Source organism: Ricinus communis, chromosome 7 (assembly GCF_019578655.1).
Source record: "Ricinus communis isolate WT05 ecotype wild-type chromosome 7, ASM1957865v1, whole genome shotgun sequence".
Classification (NCBI taxonomy): Eukaryota; Viridiplantae; Streptophyta; class Magnoliopsida; order Malpighiales; family Euphorbiaceae; genus Ricinus; species Ricinus communis.
In genome coordinates, this window is record NC_063262.1 from 2,934,716 (window position 1) to 2,952,702 (window position 17,987).

The following is a 17,987-nucleotide window of genomic DNA, read 5'->3' on the forward strand; positions in this document are numbered from 1 at the left end:
TCCGTCATCTTACTCTGGACTTTTGGCCCTTGATATACAACATCTCCTCCACACTTATCCTCTCATGGACTCCAAGAACTAGAAACAAAGCGGCCTAAGCCTTGCCCTTTAGGATTTGATTTTATTTCAGACAATTTGTTGAAAAGCTCCTCTTTTTCTTTTTCTGTTATTTCTCTTATTCAGCAAGTCAATTGTATGATTTCTGGTTCTATTTAATCTTAATCAGGTCCTTCTATTTTCAAAAAAGTTGATTTGTCGGTAAACATAAATAGAAATGGCGTGTATACAGCGGTGATCCGTAACATATATTATTTAGATGACCTGCTAAACAGGTATCAAATTTTATTAATTAATTATTAAATATTAAATTATATAATCAACGGTTATAATTTTGTAAAGGTATTGTACCTCGTAAGTACATTAGGATTTTAGAATTTATTTTTGTTAAACATTGTAGAATTTACAACCAAAATGAAATGACAGTGACTATTCCAAATTATTGATATATAAGATGCAAATTGCAGTTGTAATTTCCATACTATTTAAAATTTAGGTAGAAAAATAGTTATGACTAACATATTTATTTTTACTTTTAAATTAGATCTAATAGTCTAAAAAATTGCAAAATTTTACTATTTTGGCAAATTCTTTAGAAATTGTCTATGATTTAGCTAATTAAATACAATTTTGACTTACACTGAATTGCTGGTCAAAATTAAGTTATATGGATGGAAGCCTAAACGCTATTAGGGAAATGAGATTTTAAAATTTAATAACATGTATGAATAAAATGACATTAATACTTATCAATTTGCATTTTTTTCTAATTGCTATCCGTGTCATTTTTACATAGCTTAATTTTGACAAATAATTTAATTTAGTCAAAATGATACTCAATTGGTTAGGTTATAGCTAAATATACAATTTATAATGAATTAACAAAAATAGTAAATTTTCATTAAAACTTTAATTATTTAAGCTATTAGACTTTAAATTTAATATAAAAATTATTTGATACTAATTATAAAATCTAATATGTAATGAGTTTAAATATAAAGTGCTCCTTTACATATCCACACCCATGAATAATTACATCGCTAAATAGATATATGTCATTTTATTTACAATTTTAGCTTGCACTTTAATCCTTAATTTATTGTGAAACTTAATAATTATAAATTTTTTTTATGTAAATTTAATATATACACTGCAACTACAACAAATAAGAAAGTAGGATGTGTCATTTTGCATTGGATGACAAAAAAAACTCTGACAAAAAAATTCAGTTAAGAATCTCAACATTGACGAAAGAATGAGTTAGAAAATATAATCTTCACTTGTGAAATATAAAGAGTTGTATCGCCAAAAAGAAGACATTGTATTAATCTACTGGCCAATGGCAGGTCAGCTTCATTCATGGCTATGGACAATCAAGAATTGACTTTTATAATGTGATGGGAGAAGATGGAGGATTTAAGGACATAATGATCATTCTTTTTCCAACTTTAAATGACAGGCAATTGGTTGGTTATGAGTGCATATAAATTTGCTGATTGTGAAATCAAGAAAACGACATGAAAGGTAACATATTAGATATAGCGTCCGACTGTAGAAATTGAAAGATCGAAGAGAAAGGTACACAATTAATTAAAAGATGGACAAACACATCAAACATAACCCCTCACCAAAAGCTCACATCTTTCCCTTTCAAAAGTCACATTATATATACTGTTTGTAGGTAAATGACGCAACTGGAGGGGAAAAAAAGCCAACCAATAACAAAGTATATAAATAAATAAATAAAAAAACACTGAAGCATCTTGCCAACCCCAGTTGAGCATCAAAATGTTCTGAGAGGAGAAGATATATGTTGTTATCATGGCCAGCTGTGGTTTCTAGATTCTTCCCAAAATTTAGCAGGGAGTCCTTTCTCAGGCACTGGAAATGGATCGTATTCAACCCCACTTACAGGTCCTATTATTTCCCACCTGCAACAACAATCATCTAACAGCAATTAATAAAACATGAAGTAATTAATACAAGAAAGATGCAATAATGTTTTCTTCTTCCATTTCAAGATTCTTAATTAGTACCTTGCAACAGCGAAAGAGTTTCTTTGTCGGAATCTCCCTTCTTTGTTTTACATAACAAGTGTCATTAACTCTAGATATCAAATGATGCGTAATCGTGTCCAGTAAATTTTAGTCTGGATTTACTTTTGGGTCACATTTGTTGTTGGTCTAATTATGTAATCACGACAGAATATTTGCTGGCTTCAATTAATGAAACGTACATAAGAATATATGTACGTGTCCGCGTAACTAATTAATGCATTGGCTTATTTTAGTCTTTTGATATCAGAATATTCAAGTTGATTACAGTACATGTTCTATGTTAGATTGTTCTACTCCATACATTGACCCAGTATTAGAGCAAGAATTTGCAGAAACATATACCTGAACTTAGTGACCAGGTGATGGATAAGAATAATCATCTCTAGCTTGGCAACTTCATTTCCTGGACATGCATGAACACCATTTCCAAAGGGCATGAAAGTATTCGGTTTTGGTCCAACCTTCACGCCATAGGATATAGGAAAAGTTAACCAAAAGAAAAAAAAGGAATAACTAAGCCTGCTCACATATACATTGTATAGAAGAAAACAAGATTATTACAAAAGAAAAAGCATTTAAGGTTACTTAAGCACTTCCATCTGTACCTCAAATCTTGAAGGATTAAATACATGTGGATCTCTGAAGAAATTTGGATTGTGATGAATGTTTCGGAACAGAGGAAGTACCTTCCATCCTTTCGGAATCAAGTATCCTGACAAGCATTATACGTATAGTAATAATCAGTAGCATGTCGAGAGAATTACAAAGAAGTCATTTTCCCGATGTCAATCACTTAATAGGGGTCCTATTAAATGGGGAATTGGCAAGAGTTCATGATAATGGGGTTCTCGGAAACAAGAATATGAATTGGAGTGATTTAAGAATAGGACAGTAAATCTTATGCTCCCTTTTCTTGTACTACTAGTTTGATCATGATATAAAATATTTAATTTCAGAAAATGTGTGGGAATGGAATATAGAAATCTAAATGGACTAATTCAATTGGCTTAATTTGCATAAGATGAAAGAGGTAATAGTCATAAATTCAACTTAGAACACTCTTATTCTCTGCGAAATGTGGTTTAGTATTAATACCTTTATATTCCACGTCTTCGACAGCTTCCCTAAATGTGAAAGATATGACACTTGCCATCCTCAGGCTCTCCATTATAACCTGAAAGTTAAATTTGGCTGTCATACTTAAGTAACCTTTCAAAGACTCAAATAAATTATATATATATATAGGCTTCTTTCAAATTTGTGAATCATACCCGATTTGTAATGGGCATATTTCTAGTTTGAGACCATGTCAATGGTTTTTCTCCTCTACCATTTGATTCAAAAATTGCTGTCTGCTCTATCTGAAAAAGTAAATGATTTTCATTAGTCAATAATCTTTAGTTATCAAGAATGGATTACAGAAGCAACATAGAAAGGATGAAACCTTAATTGCTTCTAAGAGTTTTGGGTCATCATGAATATATTTTAAAATCCATGTTAAGATACTCGCTGTAGTATCCTGAGCAGCAAATAGTACACCGATGATGTTATCAGTAATTTTTTCATCAGATAGAAATTGACCCTTCTCATCTTTGAAGTTTAGTAGATAACCCAACAGATCCTTTTGCACTAATCCCTTTTCCTTCCTCTCCCTTATCATCTGGCCTAGAATTCTGCTCAGCCTTTTTCTTGCCTGAAAATCAAGAATTGCCACATAAGAAAAGAAACGAATAACTGATTAATTTAGATATTTAAATTAGTCATTAATTAAATAGAAAAATTCGAAGATTGATGGTGACATTATTTAATTAATACTTCTGATGCTTACCATGACAGATTTACTGTACGAAGTTCCAGGTAGATTTGTTGGGAATGAATTGTAACCTTTGTCCAGTATGTAGTAATTCCTTTTCAGCTTTTCTCTATATGAATTGTCCAAGCAGTTACCAAAGATGGACAAAACAGCAGCATCAAAAGCGAACTGCATTGATACAAAAATTGGTTTGGGAACTAATGATCAGCAACAACGACTATATAACACTTGGAGAATAATTGGAAGAAAATAGAACATCGATGTATTTTCTTTATACCATTTTCTTTATCGGACAGTGTAATTTCAAATGAAAACTAAAGGTAAATACATAAATAATTAAATTTCGATTTGATAATAAAATATTAATTAATTTTACATTAATTATTCAATTTTAATTTTAATTATAATCTGAACGTTATTTGATTGCCGAGAAAAAGTATATGTTAATATGAACGTTATATGTTGTACAATAATGACGTAACCTTGCGATCGCTAGCTAGCTGTTTTCAGGAATATTATGTTCTCGTCATTTTTTTCCCACTTTGAATTAGAATGTGTACTACTGCACGTTGTAAGAAAGTTGAACAGTAAACATGCTTTATGGGTACGTTAGGTTTAACTAATTGAAGTGATATGATAGTACTAATTAATATGTGATTTGTTTTTATTATATATATATATATATATATATATATATAGAGAGAGAGAGAGAGAGAGAGAGAGAGAGATAAACAGACAGACAGATTTTACTTAAAGATTTCCTGTGGTAACAATGATCGAGTTATGAAATATTTTTTTTGATTTAGCTGCGCGATTAATTTCTCAAGTGCTCAAGCTGAAAAGAGTTTAATTTCTTAAACATGATCAGGGGTAATGATATAAACTAAATTTACCTTCTTCATCTCATGGAAAGTATTGACAACATTGGCACTAGAACATGATCCCAAGGCAGATACAGCAATAGCTTCAATATGGGGGACCAGGTTTCTGATCACATCAAGAGACAACGAAACTTGTACTAATTTTCTCATCTGAGAGTGATAACTCCCTTGGTGAAAAAAAATTGCTGATGGGCCAATCAAGTTTTCTTTGCTCGGTGGGTACGTTGGCTTGAACAGACTTGCTTGTGTCACCAACACAAACCTGATAGCCTCAGGACTAGCCACCATAACACAAGGGCAACCGAGAATGCGAGTTTTGAATATCTCTCCGTACCTGAAAATAGAAAAAACCCCAGAACATGAGGAGGTAACAGCAACATAACAAGACGTATAGGATCAAGAAACCGAAGAAAAAAAAAAGAAAACCTTTTTTGCCTAGAAGCAAAGAAAATATTTGGGTTTTGGGAGTAGAGTTGAAGAGTATCTCCAATATATGGCAAGCCCATTGAACCTGGCGGCAAGTTTGGTTTTTGCTTAGGTTGCCACCTTTTAAGTATAGTAATCAAGAGAAGGGCAAGGCAAAAACTATACACAAGAACCATACCCATCTCTCTCTCTTTTAATTTTTTCTTTTTAATCTTTCTGATGTTACTAAGTGTTAGCTCAACGAGAAGAGGTATATATAGAAGGGTGGAAAGCAAGGATGTTGATACCTTTTGTGGTGGTAAGCTATCTACGTACGCAAAATTAATACATACAGTACTACTAATCATTTTGTATAGTCTCTTTTGCTGTCACTTAGATTTATTGCAGATGGTACAACAATTAGTAATGTTTTTATATGGCTTAATCGGTCTTAATTAATCAAACAGAATTTGAAAGTTGCGTCATAGAAATGAATTCTGGTAGTTAGCAGAAAATACTGTGAGGACCAGGTGTCCTTAAAACGGAAGTCGTGGCCTTAAAAAACTTACAAATGGGAGAGAAGCTAATATGTTCTTCAAGTCTAGAGCGCCACCTCATTCTACACATACCAATCTCTATTGCCTAAAAAAGGTTAAGAAATTGTGTATATGTATTACAATAAATAATTCAGTAATACTAATTAATTAGTTATAGATTTTAGTAGAGATAAATATCAAATTAAAATTATCCACAAAAAATGGTTTATTAATTATAATATCATTGCACGTGTAGTGTGACTAATTGCAAAACCATAATAGTTACTTGCATTACTCAAAATAACGTTTTGCTTTAAATATTGGTTCAAGTTTCATAGTATTTCAAAAGGAGATGTTGAATTAATTCCAAAACTGCATACTTTTAAGTCTATGAGTATCGTGATTTAAAGTATAGAAATTGGACTCCCAGTCGCCGATGGTGACGTGGAACATTCGAGAATAATAAGGCACACCTTCCACGTGGATTGTACTCACTCTGTCATTCACGTGTAAAGCTGTAGAGGAATCAGGCCTTTAGATATTGTGATATTTGTCCGGTCAGTGTCAGCGCCAGATTGATCTGTAATTCGTTACGTGTCGAGTTCTTAGTGGTCTAGGGGGCCATTGGCTTGCCTAACGAAAATGGTTGCATCATAAGAAACCGAGTAAATTGAATTAGCTCTTTAAAAATCTGGTAGAAAAATAAATGTTTGAGGTTTGCTCAATTTTAATTGAACTGATTCCAAACTTGACCTGCTTAAATAAATTTGATAATTTTTCAATTTCATATTTGATAAAATAGACTTGTGAATTTAGTTAAATTATTATTTTATTATTTTAATTTTATCAAATTTTAACATAATAAATACAAAAGTAATTGTAAATCCAGTGTTTTTAATTTTTTTTTAAATAATTCTATTTCAATACTTGAGCTATTCTTTTAAATATCTAAATTTGCTCATTTATGTATATTATGGTGCCATTTTTTAATTTTAAATAAAAATAATAATTTAACTTATTTATACATAAAATGACTTAAGTATCCTAATTTATTTTATTATGATTGTTCATTATTTATAATTTCTTATTTTTTATTTTTTAATCTTTTTATATTCTTTATGTATTTTTTTAGCACTAAAAAATAAATATACTTTAATTATTTTTTATTTATAATCTTTATTTATATTTCTAAAAATTAAATTTATTCATCATTTTTTATTTTAAATGTTATTTTATTTTAAAAAATATGAATATCATTTTCTCTCCTTTTATTATTTTAAGATAAAAAGATAAATTTTAATTTTGGTTTCTTTCGAGATAAATATAAGAAAGTGAAATAATAAAAGAATAATATGTAATTTCTTTAATCTCTTGTGTGGATGAATGAGAAAAGATATTTTATTATATTATTTTTTTAATTTCTTGAGAAATAATTATTTCTTATAGAAATAGTGCTGAAAGAAATAGAAAGGAATTCACGATTATTTCAAAACGATGATATTTAAATTAATTTACTATTAAAAAATAAGTCACATAAACACTTTAATCTATAAAATCGGTTATAAACACTGAACAATTTTAACAAGTTACTTAATTGATAAAAAATAATAATTTTGACACAAAAATAAAAAATTTAAAAATTAAAACACTAAATTTATAATTTTCTATAATATATTGTTATATCAATTTTTTGATAAATATTTAAATGAAGAAAAGTAGAGTGCCAATATAGCAATTAAAGTCGAGCTAGAAATTGGAAAATAAAACCCAATGAAGTTTGATTCAATTTTCAAACTTAGATTTGCATTAATAATAGTTTAACTCGTCTTAATTACATATCTAAATGCCACCAACCCAATGCATATATAAAAATACAAAAAGAAAAAAGGAAAAAGACAAATAAGTTCTCATGTTTATTAAAGATATTTTGCATATTATTTTATTATAATTTTCCAATTAAGTAAATTAATAATTAGTATTTATAGTTAACATTATTATTTTTAATTCAAAATATTTGTAGAATAAATGTTTTTTAAGCTGAAATTTCAACTCACCAGTAATTATATTGAATTAATTAATAAATAAGACAACGAAGAACAACTGTGCATCAATAAGACATATATAGGATTTAGTGTCTAAAAAATTATGTAAGAAACTCTATTTAAGTTTATATTTAAGATTAGTAATTATATTTCAAATCAATAGATAATTAAATATTAGAAATATTTAATATAGTTTTTCTTGAAAGAAAATATCTAATATAATTTTATATATTAACTTATTAAACAAATTAGCATATTAATTTGTAATTTTCAATTATCCAATTTCTTATAAAAAATAAAATAAAAACCAGTCTAATTACTTAAATTTGAAATCATTAGCAGGCCTCTGTTTCCATAGATTAGTGGGGGGGGAATTGTTTAAGCAGAGAGATGCAAATTAGGAGGAAAAAGGAAATGAGAGATTTAGAAAAGATCTTCCCCCCGTATCTTAATCCTTCAGGAAATGAATTACTTCACATGAGGCAATGTTTGTCCACCACAAACTTCATACAACTCTTCCAAGCAAAGGAATCTAAACCGTTCGAAATTGATTTGATTTGATTCTATTTTTCTAGAAAAGGAAACATCAAAATGATTATACTACACGTAAATCCTATATTACTACTCAATATTTAATAAAATATAACTAAATACAGTCAATTAATACTACCTGTCTACGATGATGTCTTAACATAATTAATATTAGCAAAAATATTCATTTTTTTTATTTTTTTACTTTTTATTTTTACTGTATTAAAATATAAAAACTACAGTTTTAATTTTTTTTATCTAAAACAATCGAAAAATAACTTGAAAACAATCGCACTTATATCATCTTTTTAAAGAGAAAATTTACAAAGTAAAAACCATACAGCACCTTCAACACTTTGTCAATCTCTTAACCGTCTCAGAAAGGCCTGCTTCACAGTATTTGCTGTTTTTTCATACTTGTTCTAATGGATATAGGCTTGGCACGACACAGCACAGGTAGGGTTCACATGAATATGATTTCGGAATTGAGGCTTTTATGCTTACTGTAAATATTCCAGTTAATATGCCAATACTTTTTAACAGATGGTTTTTTTTTTTTTTTTTCTTTCTAGAGTTGTGCTTAAAAATAATTTGTCAGTGCATTACCTACCCAAACTCAACAAGTAACTGGCTAACTAAAGCTCAGGCCACAAACATCAAAAGAATGAGGAAGATGACAAACATTACCTACCCTTATCCTTAAACTTACTGTCAACTGAAGTATTGAACTCCTCACCATTATCTGCTGCTTTGCAGATTACGGAACATAAAGAAATCTTGTAAAGATAGACATCTGAAATCCTCACTTATTTCATTTATCTTTCCTATTTGTTCAGGGCAGGAACCATCATGTGTCAACAAAGTTTTGATATCACCTACTCAATAATTACAGGTAAGTTTAGGTGACTGAAATTTATACATTATAAATTTTTTGTATAGCTCCCAATATTCTATCTGCTAGTTCTGGCCCGAACATCCTTGGAAAGTTGGAAGCTAAATCAATCTCAATGATTTTCTTCTTAACAAGCTCATCCCTCTTCTTCAAATAAGCTTTCTCCTCCTCTTCCACCTCTCTCCCTCCACAAGCACATTTATCCAACCAAACCCCAAAAACTGCTTTTGCAACTGGACCGACTTGATCTTTTATAATCTCCTCCATTCGACCTGATTCACCTGCCTCAGTTTCTACAAGAATCATAATGGCTGTTGGCGAGAGGAAGCTACGAAGATAAAGAGATGAAGTGACATAAGGTTGAACCTCTTTGAGTTTCTGAAGCGTCTGCCTGTGCGCCTCCAACTGAGAGTTCTCATAGAAAGTTTGGAGGTAGTCCGGATAAAGGACAAGGTCCTTTCGTGGAGGCAAATCAATAATTAAGACTAATGACGTTGGACTACTCTGGATGAGCTCAATCAGGAAGTTTGGTGCATCAGTTGAAAGGTTCAAGTAGGCTGAAAGGCTTGTGATGTTCAATGCTGCACCAGTTGGTAATTTGCAATGTAGCCAACTCCCCAGTATGAAATCCACCTGATAAACATCATATCAATACAACAAAGTGCATTAAATAAGAAGAGTTCCCCTTTGTCTTTATAATTGGTAAAATTGAAGTCATCGTTGCAGTTTATATCACTCATAATGTCATATCAGCTTCTTCTTTTTTTTCCCCATTTCATTTAAATCTAGTAATGACAGCAATTCATAACGCCCAATCAAACAGAAATTGCTGCACTGGGGTAGCTAGGACTCACTAAAGTTATTTTGGCACTAGCGTTTCAGTATTCAGTGAAGGCGTGACTTCATTTTTTACACCCCCGTGGTGCTACTTGAGCACTAGAATTTGGCACAAATATCTCTAACAGTTAGGATATGTGAATACAATTTGCAGCAACTAAGGCAAATATGCATCATGCGTATTAGCCAAGAGAAGTAGGAAAGCTGCAAAAGACGGGAATTTTTGGAACTTTCCTGTGAACCAAGAAAACAAAATATCAACACATAAAAACCAAGCCAGTGAATCAAGCGGTAAAGGCGTTTGCTCATAGCAACATGCCTCCTAAATAAATTAAAGACCATCCCCCTATGCAGAATTAACAATGAGTGTCGCACTATATTTTAACAAAAGAAATACCACATCCACAATAACCAATTTAAGAAATTAACTAACTAATCAAAGTTTTTAACCTGATAGTATTAGTATATCAACAGTAAAAGAGAAATTAAAAGAAAGAAACCTCATAAGGAAAGAACTTACAGGGGAGTTTTGATTAGCGGATCTAATATGAAAAGCAGCTTGTGCGTTCCCACTTTGGTTCCGGCAGTACTGTACGTCAGGCGGGAGAGTACAAGGAAGTAGCTGCGACCCAAGGCGGTTTTCTACTGCGGATAGTAAATCAACCATTAGTTCTCTCTGCGGGACAGAGACAAATGGGAATTCTAAGAATCTTGAACGTCCTTGATTGTGCAACTCCATTATGGATGATGAAGATGAAGCAGCAAAGAAGGGTGATCTTGATGATTTTAATGGAAGAGAAGGTTTTGCAGTGAACGGAAAGTGTGAGACATGACAAAAGCTGATAGCCATTTATATCTGAACAATAATGGTACAGGACAATCTCACTCATGCTGATATTTATTTCCATCGTTTTAGTTTATCTTCCTTGCTAAAAAGGCCCACGCTTAGCTTTTAAATAAAGGTGGGCTTTAAATTCAAAAATCTCTTCATAGCTCATATAACTAACTATGCAATCCTTTTTCTTTTATTATTTCTTAAAGAAAATAAATTTAGAATTAAAAAATGAAAGTTTAATTTCTCATTCTTGTAAAAGGAATTGCTATTCCGACAATAATAAGTCCAGAACTATATAGATAGTAGAATCTTATTCAAATCCCGAAATATCCGATTCAACTGAAACTCGAAATTTAATATAAAATAAAAAATTCGAATTCGAAATGATCTGAAACTAAAATTATTCAAATTCGAAATGACTCAGAGTCAAAATAATTCAAAATCAAAGTGATTTGAAATCGAAGTGATCCAATAATAAAACAATTCAAATTCAAAATTATCCAAACTGAGACTTGACATAATCCGAAATTCAATAATATTTAAATTTACAACTGGCACAACTCGATTCAAACTCTGAAATGACTCAAAATATAATTTTTTATTAAAATAAAAATAGCATTTTGATAACATTTAATTATCATATATAACTAATTTTGATATTGATTTTTTAAATATATTTTATTTTTAAAAAATATCTTTTGTAACATCATCTTTAAATTTTTTTAATCATTAAAATTTATTGCTTTATAATTTTTTAATTATTATATAAAATAATGATCTTGAATGTACATATATAATATTAAAAAATGAAAACATTAAAAATTTAATTGAAGTTAACAATCTTATAATTTATTTTAATTTTTATTTAAGTTTTTCTTTAAAAAGAATGATGAAATTATTTTATGTTATATTTGTGAGAAAAATATTTGAGACCGAAATAAAATTATACTTTGAGTAGAAAATTAAATTAATAGATTTTATTATAAAAGTAAAGAAACTTAATTAATAAATAAATAAGTGATTAAAAAATTTCGATATCGGCATCATTTTGAATTTATTTTTTAATTTACAATATTTTTGTATAAAAAAGAAAATAATTAGGTTAATTATATTTTAAATTAATAAACTTATATTTTTTATTTGTTATTTAATTTTTTTTTAAAATCACAGATAACAAAAACGATAATTCAACAAAGAGACAACATGCAAATATAAGGTAAAAAATGGTCTACCTTAATATGAAATTTGAACTTCGGATTTTTAATTAGAAAATGCTAAAAAAATTAAGTATATAAAATTTTATTCGATCAAATTCATGAAATAAAAAAATAAAAAAATAAACTAATCATAAAATTTAACATATTTTTAATGATTTAAATAAAAAAATAGAGCTCGAAATATTCGAACTCGGACTAACAGAACCCGAAGTCAGCAAAATCTGACATCATCTAAGCCTAAGATTACCTGAATCCAAAAAGATCAAATTCAAATGATCTGAAACTTAAAAATACTATTACTCGAAAACTCGACTTACGATCTCTATACAAGACAAGCAGTTTAGACAATTAAATTATACATCCAAATATTCTTACATAAGTTTATTTACTTAATGGTCCAACTTCACTAAATGGAATTTAATAGAATTTTTATGTCAATTATTTAAGTAGTGTGAGTGAACTAAGAATAATTTACGAATTACGTGCTCTCGTGCCAATTTAACGACTGTTTAAATAAGAAGTAAAAAATTTATTGCTATTCATTATCAGACACTATCTTCGTCAACACATGCATCCCATATAAATAAATTTGGACCACTGTCCAATTTATCCGACACTTTGAATAACAGTATTGGTGGTTTTGCTATGAGCATTGGCTTGTGCTCTATGATCCCTCCTGCTGAACTTTGCGGTAAGGGAATAAGAAAATTATGGTTGAAATAAGTGGATATAGACTTAGTGCTAAGCAAATAGTTGGCCATCAACATCTGCTTTCTAACATTATTACAAGGACTTCCGCAACTGTCGAGTTCATCAGGATTAGCCACCTCGCTGTCCAAGGATCAAAATATTTTTTGAACTGCAAAACAAAACATATTTAAAAAATGGCGTCGCCCGGAATCGAACCGGAGACCTTCAGTGTGTTAGACTGACGTGATAACCAACTACACCACGACACCATCACGTGTAAAGCTTATTGAAATAAACTTCGCAAAGACAATAATAAAAACAAAAATACATTATTAACACTCTCACATATAGTGCGACTTTAAGTGTCCTTGTACTTGAAAAATAGAAAAGAGGGCGAAATATAACCTTAGGGTTGTCTTGGGTCGTTCACCCCTCATCACAGCAGTCTAATAATAACACTAATCAATACCTGCAACTCTTTACTATTATTATTATTCTTTGCCTACAACAACTACAGAACATAAAAGAACTAACACGATGACCATTTTACCCTTTCTTCTACACTCTTGTATATCACATGCATATGCAAGGCTCATCCAATCCTTTACCATACAACGCCATTAATTGCAGATCTTGATTTCCTTAGCATGGGGCCTGACAAATCCAATATGATTGTTTTCGCTACGGCCCCTCTTTTTCTTATTCCCTTTCAGCAAAACCCCAAACAATTTAATTCCATTTTCAGCCTCCTCTTCTACCCCTTTTTCATCACCATTATCGTCATCGTCGTCATCTATCCTACTGGCCCCACTAACCAATCCATCAACAATGGATGATCCACAACAACTCCCTTGCCGCATGATGCTATTGATTTGATCTGGCCCTACTTTCACATACTCAGTCAAGAAAGCAATAAGCTCATCACATTTTTTTTTAGCTTGCGCCAACTCAGAGCTTAAAATCTCGTTATCTTTCTTCAATTTCTCGTTCTCGTCTGACAAATCGGCGGCTTGTGATGTCCCCGCCGCCGCAGCCGCCGTCTCCACCGATCCCAGATTCTTGGAGTCCGGAGATGACGTGGAGGTAGAGCCTAAATCCTCGCCAGAGTTTGATGGCGAGGCGGCCGGTGGTATTACTCCTTGGGAGGGCTTACCGGAGGCCGAAGTTGGAGATTTAGTTTTCCGGCGACGGATTTCGGAGAGGTGGTGTTTGTTTCCTCGCCGGAAATTCTCGTTCGCGAATTCCCATTTATCGGGCACAATCTTTTTAAATCCCTGTAAAACATTTAAAAATAATAATAAGTCATTAAATCAGTGGTTAATTTTGAAAAGTAAAATAAGATAATGTATAAAATATTAATGTTTGAACGGGCAGATACACGTGGCGCACGAGTTTCTGGTGTTAGGTGTTAAACGGGGAAATTGCAGGCGTAGCTAAGCAAAACGATATTATTTTAAGAAATGGAATTGGACTAACTGAGTTTGTACGCATTTGGAATTTTATGGAGTAAATAGCTTCTTTTGTTGAATGAGGTACCTCATGTTTGACTGTTTGTTCATATCTGAATCTTTCTCTCTTTGTTGAAATTATAAAGTAATGTTGTATTATTTTAAGTATTACTGATTGGATCTATTAATTTCTTTTAACTATATAATTAGGAAAGCAATAACTTATTTACCACTTGGTTCGTTCAATTTAAAAAAAAAAGAATTCAATATTACTAATTGGTACTGGGTAATTAATGCAAATATCATAATTTTCAGAAAGTAACAAAAAAAGAAAATCTTCTAAGACTCGTGATTATAAATTATCTATTCGCAGTTCCTAAAGAAGGGGAGTTTTATGTAATTAATTAAAATGGAAGAGGTTTTATGTAATTAACGACTATTACATAATCTTGACCTCAATATTGTCACAAAACTAATGGAATGATTCACAGGACCCACACATAAGCTGTATCCACTGACATGGATACATGTAGATCTCACTACGTTGAGAAAGACCATCATATCCCTCACCTCTAGGACCAGTTCCACTGTCTACTCATGGGTAAAATCGACCGAGCAATCACTTTTTCAAGTAACCAATCACTCCATCCCGTTCTCGTCCCCAATACCGGGACATACGATCTAGTAACGACCCGGAAATTGAAAATTGAAGAAATCCTACCCTGAGGAGATTGTTTGGTCACCGGAAAATTAAAATCCAAGGAGATCAAAATGGACAAAACTGAATCCTTCTAAGAATGGTCTTCTTTACTAAATATTTATTTTCTTATTCTGCTCCAATGCTCAAGTAAAGTCCGATCAGACTACACTTTCTAAAACTTCTAACTTTAATAGAATCTACACTCAGCTAAATTAACTAGATATGTTTTGGTTGATTATCTGGTTACGTGATTAAATTAGTTACTAATTACTACCATGATAATGATATTTAGTTTATAATTGAATGATTGAATCTGTTTTATAAAATTTAAAATTAAAAGGTTATAAATTTATATTTGGATAAATTTGAACATGATGAATGACAGAGGCATAACAAATCAGAGGAAAAAAGGAAAAGAAAAGAACAGCATATGAAATGGCAAGCAAAAAGAAAGAAAAGAAAGGAGGTAGTAAAATAACTTACATAGGTATTAAGTTGGCGAACAAAGCTAGAGAAATTGTTGTGCTTGAAGTAATTAGGAAGCAAATCTTTAGCAAAGTCAGCAGTCTTCCAAACAATAAAAGTTGTGCCACTTTCACTCCAAGAAATCACGTCATCAGTGCTCGGATCATCCACCAACTGGAAAGTTTTCGTCAAAAATGGCGCCGGAACTGACCTTTGCGACATTTCTTCCCGTTTTACCCCTCTCACCAACCCCAACCCACAGGAAACCAGGAAATTAAAAAAATAAAAACACAAGTAATCAAATAAATGGAAACTAATCTAAATCTGTATATCAGCTAATATCTATGTTTGTTTTAGAAAGAGCAACTAAAAAGCAGGAGAGCTGTCAAGAATTCCCAACCCCAACAATAGAACCCAGAAAGAAAGAACATAGAACTAACAAGACTGTTGCAGAGTTTTTTCTGGTTATCGGATTCCATGGATGTTGTTCTCTGCTAAAATGAAATCTATGGTTTCAGCTGGATTAATACAGAATTCCAAAACCATAACTTTTTCCTCTCATACAATTCCTACACAGAAATAATATATATTTTTTTTTCATATGGTTTCGTGTACGAGACTTTATAAAGAAAGAAATGGATGGAGAGCCCAAGAAAGTGATGTGGGTTCTAGAAATTTTGAGAAACAGCACATTAGAAATAATTAAAAAAAAAGAAAACTTTTATTATTAAGAAACAATCCACTAAGATAATAAGAGAGAGAAAGAAAGAGACAAAAGAAACACGCTTTTTTTACTTTCTTGATCTTCTTGAGGAAAATAATGAGAAAGAGAGAGATTTGTTCTAAATTTTCTTGAGTTGTAATGGAATAAAATTGGTGGGGTGGTGGCGTTTTCTCGGTCGTTTCCTATAAAGATAGGAGAAGCTTCTTTCTTCCTCGTATATTTCTGAGGCCAAATTATCAAATACCCCTCTGTCGCTACACCAAATAGGCTCATTTTCTTTGTCTTTTCAATAATTATGCCCATAATTTCCACGGAATAGCTAAATTAAATTAAATTCTTACCAGAGTCAAGTTTTTGGATCACCCACACTAAAAATATCTGAGTGACGGAAATTTTAATAGTAAAAATAAAAAAAAACAAAATTTTTTAATTTTTTAAAATAACTTATAACTCCTTTATGCCATATCTCAAATATACAAACTATAGAGACCGCTTGGCTGCTCATTGTCTCTTTCTCTGTTTTTTTTTAATCAAAGCCAAGGTTTTTGGCAGGGGAACAATGGGCCAATAGCAGATGGGTTTGGCTCGAAGGCAACAACAGGAGGGCTGTAGGAGGGATGATGCAAGATGGGTGGTGAATAAATATATATATATTTCAATTTACTATCTATGGCTAAATTTATTTTATTAGTGATTGTGAACATAGTGGAAACAAGTAGAAGTAATAGTGGTGGTAGAGGCGGCGATGAATATGAAAATGGGACAGTGATGGTGGTAAATAATTTTAGAAATATTATAAGTAGAATGTGTATATTTTATTTTATGATAAAATATAATATCTTAATCTACGAACTAACTTACAAATTTATAAATAAATTAAGATAATGAAAATGATAAATTTAAATTTTTTTAGTTTAAGCTAAATTTTTCTAAATGAGCTTAATAAATGAGTTTAAACCAATTATTATTACAAATTTATAAACGAGTTAAAAATAGTGTTTCTATTTTGCAGTTTAATCTGCTTCCATATGAATTGCATAAAACCACTTAACTAGATTAACATTTAATTTTATAGTAGCATTTGTTTATTTTATATGGGTGGCTGATTGTGATCCAAAAATGCCTATTTTTCCACAGGCCACTTCGTGGGTCATACGACTTGACAAAATGCACAATATAATATTATAAAGAAATATAGAAATTACGTAGTCAAAGTAAACTTTGATTCCCTTCCCTACTGTACCTTCACAAATTGCTACTCCAGGCTTGGAATTATATATCAAAGAAAGAAAAGAAAAAAGAAAAAATATTTAATTAATAGGTTTGGTTTGATTGGCCTATGCAAATTGACAGGGTTTATGGGTGCCCTCCTGACGAATATAAGAACAATTTTGTACGAATGGATTCAAGATATTGATATAGAAACGGTCAGGAATATATAAACAATGAATTATTTTGATATCTTAAAATATTCACCAATCATTGACGATAAATTTTATCAATAATTTTATTCCATTATTGAAAAGCTATAACCAACAATTAATTATTTAAAAAAAAAGAGAGCATTTTTCATAGTTCAATCTGCTAAGGTTAGTGCAATCAATTTAATGATGTATTCATTATACTTGATTTATAGGCTAACTATTAATTTAGGAGTTAGCATTTCGAAACTTTATTTCATTGTGCCCGGCAATAGTGATTCAAATTCTTTTTCAATCCCTACTTTATTCTCTATTTATTTCGATTTAACTCAATACTTTTTTTTTTAGTTCATTCTAATTAGAATTCCAACTAAAGACGTTATAGTCTTGGACACAATTTTAATACTATTTAAATTACACCCTATTAGACATGTAA

General features: G+C 30.8%; 3 protein-coding genes and 1 non-coding gene across 4 annotated transcripts; all 4 read right to left on the reverse strand.

Moving 5' to 3' along the window:
• Window positions 1-1,575: 1,575 nt before the first annotated feature.
• On the reverse strand, window positions 1,576-5,477 carry LOC8262889 (abscisic acid 8'-hydroxylase 4). Its single transcript, XM_002523529.4, has 9 exons — window positions 5,235-5,477; window positions 4,821-5,142; window positions 3,943-4,095; window positions 3,559-3,807; window positions 3,386-3,475; window positions 3,210-3,288; window positions 2,720-2,826; window positions 2,457-2,575; window positions 1,576-1,988 (listed from the first exon to the last, which is right to left on the reverse strand). Exons 1-9 carry the CDS (start codon window positions 5,414-5,416, stop codon window positions 1,877-1,879), a joined length of 1,413 nt encoding a protein of 470 aa, XP_002523575.1. The 5' UTR covers window positions 5,417-5,477; the 3' UTR covers window positions 1,576-1,876.
• A 3,631-nt stretch (window positions 5,478-9,108) lies between these two features.
• Window positions 9,109-10,937, reverse strand: LOC8262890 (red chlorophyll catabolite reductase, chloroplastic). The gene is made up of 2 exons (XM_002523530.4): window positions 10,572-10,937; window positions 9,109-9,847 (listed from the first exon to the last, which is right to left on the reverse strand). The coding sequence occupies exons 1-2, from the start codon at window positions 10,899-10,901 to the stop codon at window positions 9,236-9,238; spliced, it is 942 nt and encodes a 313-aa protein (XP_002523576.1). The 5' UTR covers window positions 10,902-10,937; the 3' UTR covers window positions 9,109-9,235.
• A 2,051-nt stretch (window positions 10,938-12,988) lies between these two features.
• TRNAV-AAC lies at window positions 12,989-13,062 on the reverse strand. Its single transcript has one exon. It is a non-coding gene; the product is annotated as a tRNA-Val (tRNA).
• Window positions 13,063-13,103: 41 nt separating this feature from the next.
• On the reverse strand, window positions 13,104-16,055 carry LOC107261610 (heat shock factor protein HSF24). The gene is made up of 2 exons (XM_015722026.3): window positions 15,425-16,055; window positions 13,104-14,067 (listed from the first exon to the last, which is right to left on the reverse strand). Exons 1-2 carry the CDS (start codon window positions 15,626-15,628, stop codon window positions 13,414-13,416), a joined length of 858 nt encoding a protein of 285 aa, XP_015577512.1. The 5' UTR covers window positions 15,629-16,055; the 3' UTR covers window positions 13,104-13,413.
• Between the last annotated feature and the right edge of the window lie 1,932 nt (window positions 16,056-17,987).